Source organism: Nuphar pumila, chromosome 12 (genome assembly GCF_984573655.1).
Source record: "Nuphar pumila chromosome 12, dmNupPumi1.hap1.1, whole genome shotgun sequence".
Taxonomy (NCBI): domain Eukaryota; kingdom Viridiplantae; phylum Streptophyta; class Magnoliopsida; order Nymphaeales; family Nymphaeaceae; genus Nuphar; species Nuphar pumila.
The window spans coordinates 38,731,029-38,743,251 of NC_143260.1; the positions used below are offsets into that span (position 1 = coordinate 38,731,029).

At 38.4% G+C, this 12,223-nt stretch overlaps 1 protein-coding gene across 1 annotated transcript; it reads right to left on the reverse strand.

Moving 5' to 3' along the window:
- Positions 1 to 4,532: 4,532 nt before the first annotated feature.
- Positions 4,533 to 9,572, reverse strand: LOC149820775 (serine/threonine-protein phosphatase PP1-like). Its single transcript, XM_089983240.1, has 4 exons — positions 9,247 to 9,572; positions 6,419 to 6,978; positions 6,147 to 6,350; positions 4,533 to 4,921 (listed from the first exon to the last, which is right to left on the reverse strand). The coding sequence occupies exons 1-4, from the start codon at positions 9,416 to 9,418 to the stop codon at positions 4,898 to 4,900; spliced, it is 960 nt and encodes a 319-aa protein (XP_089839366.1). The 5' UTR covers positions 9,419 to 9,572; the 3' UTR covers positions 4,533 to 4,897.
- Between the last annotated feature and the right edge of the window lie 2,651 nt (positions 9,573 to 12,223).

Here is a 12,223-nt window from a genome sequence, read left to right on the forward strand (position 1 = left end):
GGCTTGAAACACTTTGGGCTTTAATATTTCATCATAAAAATGAGTAATCATATGGTGGGTTTTGGTTGGAGCAATACTAACAATGGGAATTGGATCAGGACTTTGGTTGGAAAGAGTTTGTTCTATGAGACCAGTGACATAAGTTGAGGTACTTGTTGGGCTCAGCTCACTATGAGATAGAACATGTGGTGCACTTTGATCTCGAGTGGATTCTACTGAAACGATTCTATTTGAGGTGGTCAAAGTAGAAATAACAACAGGAAGTTGAGCCTGAGCTGGTTTGGAAGAGGTGATCTTGAATCTTAAAAGGGAAGCAATTTTCAAAAAAAAATAGCATGGTGTGATGTGTACATTTTTCAGACATTGAACTAAGACAATAGTACCCATGGTGTTGTGGAATATAACTTATAAAAACTTATTTTTCAGATTTGAAATCCAATGTCTCTTATAAGGGTGCAGGCAAGGAAAACAAACACATCAGAAAATTCTTAAAAAATCATAGCCAAGATCTCTATTAAACAATTTCTTCATGAGAGAGACACCATTAATGACTTTAGAGGGAATATGATTAATAAGATATACTACAATACTAAAAGCAAATGTCTAATATTTAGATGGTACTCTAGCTTGTGCCATCAATGACAGTCATGTGTCTACAATATGTCGATGCTTACGTTCAACAACTCCATTCTGCTCACGAGTGTAAGGACAAGAAATTTTATGTCATGTGACACACTCGACCAAATACTTGGAGAGAGGTTGATACTCTCCTTCCCAATCAATGTGAAGATATTTTATCTTTTTTCTCATGATATTTTCAACATGCATCTTAAAATTTTTAAAAACATTCATCATATCGGATTTATGCTTAATGATATAAAGCCAAGCAAACTTAGAATAATCATCTATGAATGTAATGTTATATCTATCACTATTACTGCAAGTCACTAGGGCAGACCCTCACACATCAGAATAAATTGTCTAAAGGACCATAAGAAGTGTTTGAGAAACGTTCAAAAGGTAAATAATAACTTTTTCCTTTCAAACACACTTCACACATTATTATAAAAAAACTTATCGTATCGCAACTCAAAATTATCTAACATTTGTTGCATTATACTAAGTGCAGGATAACCAAACCTCTTGTGCCACTAACCAATGGATGTCTTCTCACCAATATAAGCCTCTTTTGACGTGTTGCCTATATGAAACTGATAAAAGCTTTTCCTACTTGTTCCATATAGAAGACAATTCTCTGTAAGACAATCCTTCACACAACAATGGTTAACATGAAATTCAAAATAGCCATTATTATCCTTGTATAACCTTTGAACTGATAACAAATTCTTAGTAATACTTGGAACATGTAATATATCCTTCAAAATTAAACCATGACGATCAATGTGATTAATTTTCAAACATGAGTCATCTCTAATTTTTACTAAGTTGGGGCCTTGATATTCACTGTGAATGGACAAATTGTTGATGTCATTGGTGACATGATGAGTGGCTCTAGTGTTAAGGTGCTAACCTTTCTCACTATACACCAATGTATTAGGATGAGGCTCAACATGAAGAACCGTGGGAGGAGCCAAAGTTGATTTACCTTGAATTTGGTAACACTAATGAGTCGTATGACCTAGTTTATCACAATACGAGCACACAATCTTAGGTCTCTCACTTTGATTAGCATTGTTGTTAAACCTTCCACCCAACCTGCCTCTTCCTCTATTATTTTCACGATCCCCCCTACCACGACCAGGTTGCCTGGTCGTAAAGTTGGATGCCGAGACAGTCGTGTCTATGGTATCTTCATCAATGTCTTTAATATGAACTTCATGAACTAGCAACAGACTATGTAACTCGTCGAGTGTAATAGGCTCTTTTCGAGTTTCTATTGACATCTTGAAGGACATATACTCACTTGTGAAACCTCTCAATATTTGAAAAATCATGTCTTCTTCGTCAATGGGTTTAGAAGCAATTGCCAACTGATGAGCAATAGCTCTAGTTTGTTGAAAATATTCATCTAACAAAAATTCCTTTTCTTGAGATCCTACAACTGCAACTTCAGTTGCATGGATGCGGGATCTTGTATGAGCAACGTACGAACTATTTGAGTGTTGATCAGTTAAATATGATCCAACTCAAGATGAGTTGATCATATTTCAGTCACTCTACATAAGTTGAATTTAAATCAAGAGAATTTTCAATAAACCTAGGAGGAGCAGTCTTGCTGCCAACAATGTATCCCATAAGTTCTTATGTATGTAAAGTCAGTATGAATTAAGACTCCTAGAGAAGATAATTCTCTAAGGTTAATTTAATGGTGCACAGTACTGGGCATGGATGAAGACGAGAGGCTGGAGACCATACCAGATATATTCGCAAAAGTCGACATGTTCCCAACTGTCAAACTTGAGTTGTGCTCCATCACGATCAGCTGGAGAGGGATACGAGACACGACTGGTTATGGTATCTTTGATACCATAAAACGACCCAAAAGAATATTCACACACAACGAAACACAGTTTAACGTGGTTCGGCAAAGAGATGTGCCTACGTCCCCGGTGAAAACACTCACTTCATTGGCCTGAGAGCTTGGTATTCATTGTATTTATAACCATACAAGTCCTTTATGAGGAGTTTTCTTGGGATACAAGTCTACACGTTTTTGGAGACTACTGTGTTTTGAGAAAGCTTGCTCCTTAGGTAAGGTGTCCTTGTTGGACAACTTTCCTTGAATCTCTTCTTTCTAGAACTTCTCTTTTAGTTTTCCTTCTTCTAGTGACAATCATCCTCACTGGGTAGCGTAGATAGCTTTGGCAACTCTCTTCTTGCTCATCATGGAGTCTTGAGCCAACGTAGGTTCTTGATCTGGATCTGATACACTGGATGGTCCAATCGAACTATGTGCTCTAACAATTTCAATGCAAGGCGAATCTTAGTTTTGCTGGCAAATTCGTGTTTCTCTTTGGCTAGATCACAATTTAGCAAAAGGGTAAAATCATCAAAATTTGACGAAAATCAGGTGGGTGGCCGTATGAGAGAAATATTGTGATATCTTGCAGCTACACTAAAATACCATTATTTTCAGGGATAGTACGGTCATTTTCCAGAAATTTTTTTCTCATACACAGGAAAACAGTGAGCAGTTTTTCTCATAGGCAACATTCGAACAGAGACCCCTCGGTTATGAAAACATACAATGGAATTTCCTCTTCAAGAACGTTAAAAGAGTGTCACCTTTCACCTTAGAACGTGGGAAACAGGCCAGTTTCGTATAAAAGTGGGTCACTTTCCCACGGTCGGTGAAACAAACATTACCACGGGAAAGATGTGGTGGGGCCTACATCTTTAATGCGAAATCCCTGTTTTCATATGAAAACGGTGTAAGGCCTCCCCCATGGAGAAGCAGGTTACAGCGAGAGAGAGAAAGAGAGAGAGAGAGAGGGTTTCTCACGAAAAAACCTACTTCCTGCAGGTGAGCAACACCTTCTAAAGTGGGAAAAAAAAGTCACAAAAATAAAAAGCAGGAGAAAGACTTTGAAAACTGATCAAATGTGCAATACCCGGAAGCAGATCAGGTCATGCTGAACATGAGCGTTTTTGCTCATGCCGACATCGTGGCCATCCGATTTGCATTTTAAAAAGCTCAAAAGTCAACAAAACTACGTGGCATTCATCCAAAATGCAAACAGATGGCCACAATGTCGGCATGAGCAAAAACGTTCATGTTCAGCATGACCTGATCTGCTTCCGCAATACCCACGCCTTGTTTTAGACCACCAAGACTTTGCATTGTTTTAGAACACCAAGACTTTGCATTCCCAAATATTCATGATCTTTTGGAAGCAAGATCCCAAAGTTACACACAAATAAATGGGAGAGCTTTAAATGGAAAAGCAAAACGCATGAACGCAGAAGCAAAATACAACATGAGAACTACTAACGAGATAAATGAACTCTCTATTGCATGACCCTTATACAATGAAAAGACGGGGGAAAATAAGTTATACAAAATGCTGCAAATTTTCATGGCTTATTGTGCCCTTGAGACAATTTACAGAACCTGTAGAAGCTTTGTGATCACCATTGAGGCATACAATCATCAGAAAGGTTCTACACATCATGGATAGTAAACAAAATAATTGGTGAAGGGACACTGCAAGGATGAAGCACCGCCACAATCTGTTCTCTAGGGAACATTTGAAAGTGGGAAAATGACAGGAAAGAAAAAGGTACAGTATTTCCAATTGTTCCAAACAAGAGTTTTTCATATGAATTTTTTTTCCATCTCTAGACATGGAAAAAAAATTCATATGACAATCTCTCTCTCTCATTTTTCACGTCACTAGGACAAAAGAAATCATATGAGAACATCTCATATATAAAATTTTCATTTCACATGAGATATTTTTTCACTTCCAAACCGTGGCCTTAGAAAAAAAGTTTCTTGGCTGTTGGTTCAGAAAAGTTCATCAGTTCGAGAGGTGCACTTAAAATCTGGTTAAATAATAGACACTAGTCATGTTAAACAGATACTGAACAAGCAGTACAAGCTGAAGATATGCAATGTTTACATAAGTCCACAAGAGAACGCAAAGACTTCTGGTTATGCTGAAAATTCATCAAAGACTCTCATTTATGAGAGCAACATGACAGACATCCGATAATACTGTACAAGAGAATTATAAAATCATTATTTGACATATCATACAATCATCAGCAATCACAACTAAGCAATAAAATATATGCAATCGAAGATTGAGCAACACAAGCATTGGATGACACCCCCAGTTTTAAGCTTTGCCTGGAGAAGAATTTCAGTGTAATCTCCACAAAATGAAAGACTTCCTGAGATTTATTTGGCCAGGAAGAATATATGAAGATAAACTCATACTTTTCCCCCTTTGCTGACCTGCACATGGCAAGGAAGCAAAAATGAGGAAAAAGACAAAAACTCTTGAACTCATGCATCCAGCTAAGCACTAGCAGATATATCCACCTTAAGGTAGCGGAATGCACTCATCCAGCTACCCTTGCATCTGGGACACATCCTACCAAAATGGGATGCAAGGAACTCTTGCATCCCATTTTGTGCAGGACGCAAGAGTCCAGCATTTGACATAGGACGTGGGGCCCATGGGGGATGGGACACAACAGTCCCAGCAGACCCCTGCATATCAAATGCTACCTTATGGTGCTATTGCTATATTAGCAACTCAAATGGTGCAATAATGCATTATCAAGAGGCAGACAAATAAACAAAAGAGAACCAGATAATTATACAGTACAAATATGACAGTGTCCATGGTGAATGTGAGATCTATCAAACGAATCACCTACAGCATTACTGGTTTTAGTAAATGTCAGAACATGTGAAGGTATTTTCAGCTAGATTAAAAATACCCTACCAGCACTTGGATATGTGATTGTTTCAATACCAATATGTTAACGATACCATTGTTGTTTATAGTGTATCGTACGATACATATCATTCTTTTTAAAAAAATGATACGATACACACTTGTATTGCGATACAGGTGTGTATTGTATCTGTATCATATGTAATGTACGATACTAGCTTGTATCATACTGTATCGTATGATACAGGGTGTATCGTACGATACTGTGTTAGCACACTTTGTGTTAGCACACTTTAAAAAGGACCAAAAAGTAATTTCGCATTTTTAGGTTTTAAACACCTCTTGAGGGTCGACTCTCTCATTTGATAGAGAGGTATCCACACACCCTAGGTGTCGTGAGAGCAATTTGGGGGCCGATCCGTGCGCAAAGGAGAGGGATTTTGCGATTTCATCAAGAGTGCATTTTCACTATTTTTCCACTCAAAGAAGTGGGTTAAGGTAAAAAACTTATTTCTTCATGTGCATGTGCATGTATAAGAAAGTTGCACTTACAATTTGACCACATCTCCTACATCATGCACAAGGACAGATGGGTTGGCTAGTAGATGATTCTGGCAAATCTTAAACTAAGGTGGAGATGTGCAAACTTGTTCTCATTAATCTGAATATCATCACATTCTTGATATGCATCCATGCACACATGAATAAAGAAGCCTCCCAAGTCTATCCTTGACAAAATCAAAATAATGGTTTTTTTTCAGAATTTAAAGATTATACCTTCTTAGGTGTTCTTGGTAATGGACCAGAATTGCTAACTGCAGGTCTTGTCTCAAGTGGTCTCAGAATTTGAAATGAACAGATTAAGGATCCATCAATACTTAAAAAAGCCCCAGCATTGTCAAACTCCCCGCAATAGTTTGGTGCTGAAAATATGGTTACTAGTTTCCTTTTCCCAAAGAACTCATATCCGTCCTCTACCACCTGAAAAATCAAGAAATTACAGAACATTCCAAATGATACAGGCAATAATCAACAAGATGTTCACTGACCTGATGAGCCCGGCATATGAGTTCTAAGTCATTCTTTTGCAAAAAGTCAGCAACAACATCAGCTCCAAATGAGAAAGATACACCTCTATCACTCTCTCCCCACCCTTGAATTTCAGGATTTGGATCAGACCAAAGCAGGTCACAAAGGAGACCTGCATCAGGTACATCGGTTGGCCGCTCAATGCTGTTTATCTGGCTCAAACTGTCTAACTCTCGGGAAAGACCTCCGTGCATGCAAAGAATCTTATCTTCTATGAGGGCAGCAACAGGAAAGCAATTAAAGCAGTCTGTGAATATCTTCCAGAGTCTAACATTAAATCTCCTTTTGCACTCATCATAGAAACCATATATTCTGTTTATTTTTGAGCATTCATGGTTTCCTCTCAAGAGAAAAAAATCATTTGGATACCTAATTTTATATGCCAGAAGCAAACATATTGTCTCCAAGCTCTGTTTTCCACGATCAACATAGTCTCCAAGAAATAAATAATTTGCAGTAGGCGGGAAGCCACCCAATTCAAACAATCTTAATAAGTCATGGTATTGCCCATGTATATCACCTGTAATAAAGAAGCAATTAAACAAAGCAAGGATGGAACTAATTAACAGGAGGAATGCATTCAAAACTTAGTGCAACAAGAAGCAGCAATAATCCTATAGCACTTCTTGCTTTCCTCACTCAAGCAGAAGAATACAACTCATCTTAAAGGCCCAAAAGAAATGACGGAAAAATAATAATAAAACCACAACAATATTACCCATAATAAACATTCATGCCCCTCCCAGTACAAATGTGCATGCACACCTGCGCAGTGCATAGGGATGGGAAACGAGACGAGCAGCTCATTGTTCAGCTTGGCTCGGAGATTGAGCTCAGCAAGCCAAGCTATGAACCAGCTTGTTTAGGTAAATGAGTGGAGCACAAACATGACAAGCTTGGCAATTATAGGCTCGTTTTACAAATTATATATTTTATGCATTAGTATTATATATATATATATATATATATATATATATATTATACATAATATGCAAATTATACATATTTTATACATGTACTGTACATATATTATATATTTTTATAATATTACCAAGCTTTAAAAAACACTTAAAAACATTTTTTAGAAAACAAGCCATCTCGTGATCGGCTTGCAACGAGCTCGGGCTTGACTGGGCTCGTGATGAGCTCACAAGCCGATCCCGAGGTAACGAGCCAAACCTGAACATCCCAAGCTCAGCTCATTTACCAGCCCTAGCAGCGCGTGTAGAGACACATGCAGCACACAATCAATTTCAAGATATTCTGTTTAGCATCTATTACGCCAGTTGCATCATGTGCATTTACATGCATAGTTATGACAATATTTTGTGAGTTGGAGTCTACGCTAGGTCTCTTATTGTCACAATGGAACTCAAAGGAGAGTTTTCTGGAGGATTTGCTCATCCATTCATGGTCCATAACACCCATACTATGGACAATTTTAAAGCTGTTCCATGGGAAACAGTAAGGTTGTGTTTGCATCACAGAGCGTCCCATTTTGGGCAGGACATGGAGCCCATGTGGGATGGAATACAACGATCCCAGAAGACTTCCATTGTAAATTTGAAAATATGCATGTGAATTAACCCTTATAATCCTTGTATTTGGCCTTTAGCTCTGCATTTGCTCAAGGAATCCTCATGGTCTTGAGTGAAGCCTTGAGAATACAGAAATATGTACTGAACCTAAAAGTTCATATCAGACAATCTTTTTCACCAGATGAACCCACAAATTTCCAATGGCATTTGAAATGACAGACAAATTTCGAATATATAATTCCTGTAGAATATGTGTGCTTCATCTCGGATATTACTGCTGCCACAGAGCATGAAGCACAGCTTGTGTAGTGCTTGGATGCACCTGCTTATCCCAACAAGGGGAGGTAAGACGGAAATTGTGCTGTGGAGTAGGGCACAATCTCCCAGCTTATGCTATCTAAATTCCCCTTCTTTTCTAGGAATAACCATAATGAAAGACTGTACATACTTCCTCACACCATGAATGGAAACAAGAATCCGTAAAATCAAATAGGAAACTCTCGTAAGGGTATAACAATGATGGATTCGCTTCTCCAAAGTAATGCGCTACTTAAAATGGGGAAGTTTAACAACTATCTAAGAATTTGTCGGGCGAATGAGATGGCGATATTACAAAAGGACTCACAAGACAAGAACCACATTGAAATGCAACCGCATTGTGGCATTGATTAAAGCAACTACATGCAAGATTATACTAATAGCTAATCAGATTTCCTCGCTGCGGTTTGCCCCAAAATACAAAAACACGATTGAATTCAAACAGAACAATATCACAATTAAAAGGCATTCCATCAAGTACCCAAAATAGTAATAACAATCATAAGACAAACCCCAAAGCATGAATTGCAAAAGAATTTGAGTGACAAGAAAGATCATCCAAGTAATCAAACAACTTAACTCATACAAAAGAAAAAGAACCAAGTCTAGATTCAGTAATTACTTTCAAGTACACCAAATTATTCACTAAAAAAAATGTCAACCAAAAAAAAATTATCACCCAATTCGAAAAACCAACTCTCACACATCAACCACCGTCAAAGCATAGAAACAAGGAGAATTTAACGCCCAAAAAACTCAAGAAGCACATTCAATCAAAAGGAACAGAACCAGCTCAAAATTCCAAAATCAAACACAAAGCACTAAAACCATTCGAAACCAACCGAAACCCACATCATAATTTAAACAAAAAAATCCCATCCGAATCACACCACCCATCAAATTCGACCAAGAAAATGACCCCAGAAACTAACCGCAGACATTGATGGGTGCCTGGAGTTCGAGGAGGTTGGGCTGAGAGAGGAAGACTTGCTTAGATCTCACGCAGAGCATCCGGATCTCCTCCTCCGAGAGCCTCACTTGCTTTCCCAGCTTCGCCTGTTTCGGCTGCGCTAGTCGACCAATGATATCGTCGATAACGTCCATTTTTCCCTACCAAACGCCACAACCAAACACGAAGAAGGAAAAGTTTTCCGAAGAGAGAATCAAGAAGAGCAACGAGAAGAAGGAAACCCAATTCCGGAATCGATATTCCGAAATCGACTCGGTGGAGAATCCATGGCGGCCTTTATCAAAAGAGTCGAAGGAGAAAGAGGAAGAAATCCGGAAAACAACAAAAGAAGAAAAAAAATATCTTCTTTAGTTCTCAAAGTCAATTAAACGGCACCCCTAGAATGAATTTAACGTATTTTACCAGGGAGTTAAAACTTAAAGGTTAAAGTAAAAAACATAAATTCCCACAGATAGCCTTGACATTTATAAAATGACAAGAATACCCCTATTATTCGGCTACTAGTCAACGTTAGGACTGGATTTTTATTAAAAACAGATAAAGCGTAAAAATACCAAAATATTCTTATATTTTTTCAAATTAACGGTCTTGCCTCTATTCTGTGATTGCCTAGTCAACGTTTTGATCGATTCGGTCTATGGACCCAATCCAGTCGTAGTCTGAGGCTCTGAGTAGCTAATGACTAGGTGAGCTTGGTCAAATACCAAAGGTTCCGATGACGTACCCCAGGCAGACCGAGCCATGTAGAACAGATCATGTCGGTCTGGGTTTTGGACTAGCTTAGTCGGGTGACCATCCATGCTAGAAGGATGTAGTTTGACTAAGCGAGACTCAGTGCTTGGTCTTCCTACTAGAAGACCATTTCCAGGAAAAGCTTCAAGTTTGGAGTAGGCAAGGCTCGGGTGGGCTTTACATGGCTAAGTTGGATATTAGTGAGACTCGATATTCAGTTCGGTCTGACCAAACTAGTTCCTTCTGGGCTCGGTCGAGCCTGGGGAGGCCATTGAGTCTTGCCAGAGTTAGCAAAGTCTATTTGGCTCTTGTCTGAGTCAACTCAGTAAGTTCTAAGTTTGTGGTCCGAGCTAGGTTTCAGTCAGACACCACCTAGCCCCCATTGTCCAACAGCCCAAGTTTTTGACAATTTTTATCAGAGACCTAGTCGCGCTGGCTAAGCCTATCGTAGTTACAGTCACTATTCTAACAAGTGTACATAGTGACAAACATTTTTATCGGCAAAAATCTTGTTTTTTAAAAACTTGCAAGAAATTGAAATTTTTTCATAAATCTTGTTTTTTTTCTAGCAAAATCTTGGCAATAAAAAATTTAAAAATATAAAAAGTATTTTTTATAAGAAAATATTAATAAAAATTATTTAAAATTAAAAAGACATGGGTTTTTTTATGATAAATAGCCATTTTAAATGTAAATATCACATTTAAATCACAATATTTAAGTTTTTTTTATAAATCTCGCAATATTTTGAAAATCTCACAAGAAATTGCCATTTTAAACTTTCAGGTAATTTATCATGATATTATCGCGACATTTTAAAAAATCTCACGATATTTGTCACTATGACATTGTAAACCTGTGACACACCCCTTGCTCCCGAAAAAGTTTTTTCAGACAGAAAAAATCTGGGGTTAGGCAGACCCCTACCAGTTATACAATCATATCGTTTGGGGTTCGAGCTTGGAATGTCTCAATACAAGGTGACGTGCACTAACTGCTCCTACCAGACAACCGATCCGAAGAAGTTGTCAAGCTTTTGTTGAGCAAAGGCTGCATTGGCCTTGCATTCGTTAATGCAAAAGGCTGATGCTCGTCAGAATGGAACTCCGACCACCCGTCTAGTGGCCAAGGGCCCTTACACAGCACCAAGGGCTCACGGTAGCCCTGGGTTGTTTTTCAAAGATGGTAAAATCATAATTTTAAAGGTTGGTTAAAAATAAAAGTCAACTATAAAATGACAATCTAAGCCGGTTTAAAAACGCGTTTTTGACGTATAAAAGGTTAGCATCTCATTGACCAATTCCAGATATATATTGGTAGGGAGGACTTTTTTTTTTCTTGTTTGGTGTATTTTTGAAGAAATGAAAAAATGTATCAATAATAAATAGATAATAAAGTCTTATATTGTGGAGGACTCAACCAACGAGCTTATTCTAAAACACGGACACCAAATTATGTTCATCTTAGTTATTTATTTCATTAAGCAAGTTTCTCCTAGGGATGGCAGTGGATGGGGAAAACGGAGCCCCGCCCATTTGGATCAGGGATGGAGGTTAAAATCAAAACTCATGCGGGGGTGGAGGCAGGGATGGACTTACGCTTTTCCGCACCCTGCCCCGTCCCCAATCCTTCTTTAGGAATAGCAATGGACTGAAGGGAAACGGGGCCCCGCCCTGCCTCGTCCCATTTGTACAGGGGATGAAGGACTTGAAACACGGATGAAGGCGGGGATGGAGGTTAAAATCAAAACCTGTAAGAGGATGGAGGCAGGAATGAAGGGCAGGATTTTGAGATGGGGCAGGAATGGAGGGCAGGATTTTGAGATGGGGCAGGAGTGGAGACCTTGTCCTCCGCCCCCGCCGCTACCCTGGTCCATTGTCATCCCTAGTTGCACCAATCTTATATATTGTTATTGTGGACTCCATCACTCGACCTGTTTGTGGGTGCAAACGGATCAGATACGGGTCATGTCAGATCCAAATCTAAATAAAAAATGAATTGCTTACAATATATCAAAATTTCATGACTTAAAAAATCCTACTTTTATGTCAAAAAAACATGATCCAAAAGCATGATTCCTATCAAAATAAATTATCTTGAGTACATTCATAAGGTTTAATTGACAAGTTACAACTTACAACCATGATTTATATTAAGTGGGAGTAGGTATAACCCATCCATTGACATCCTTACTTGAAAATATTGTT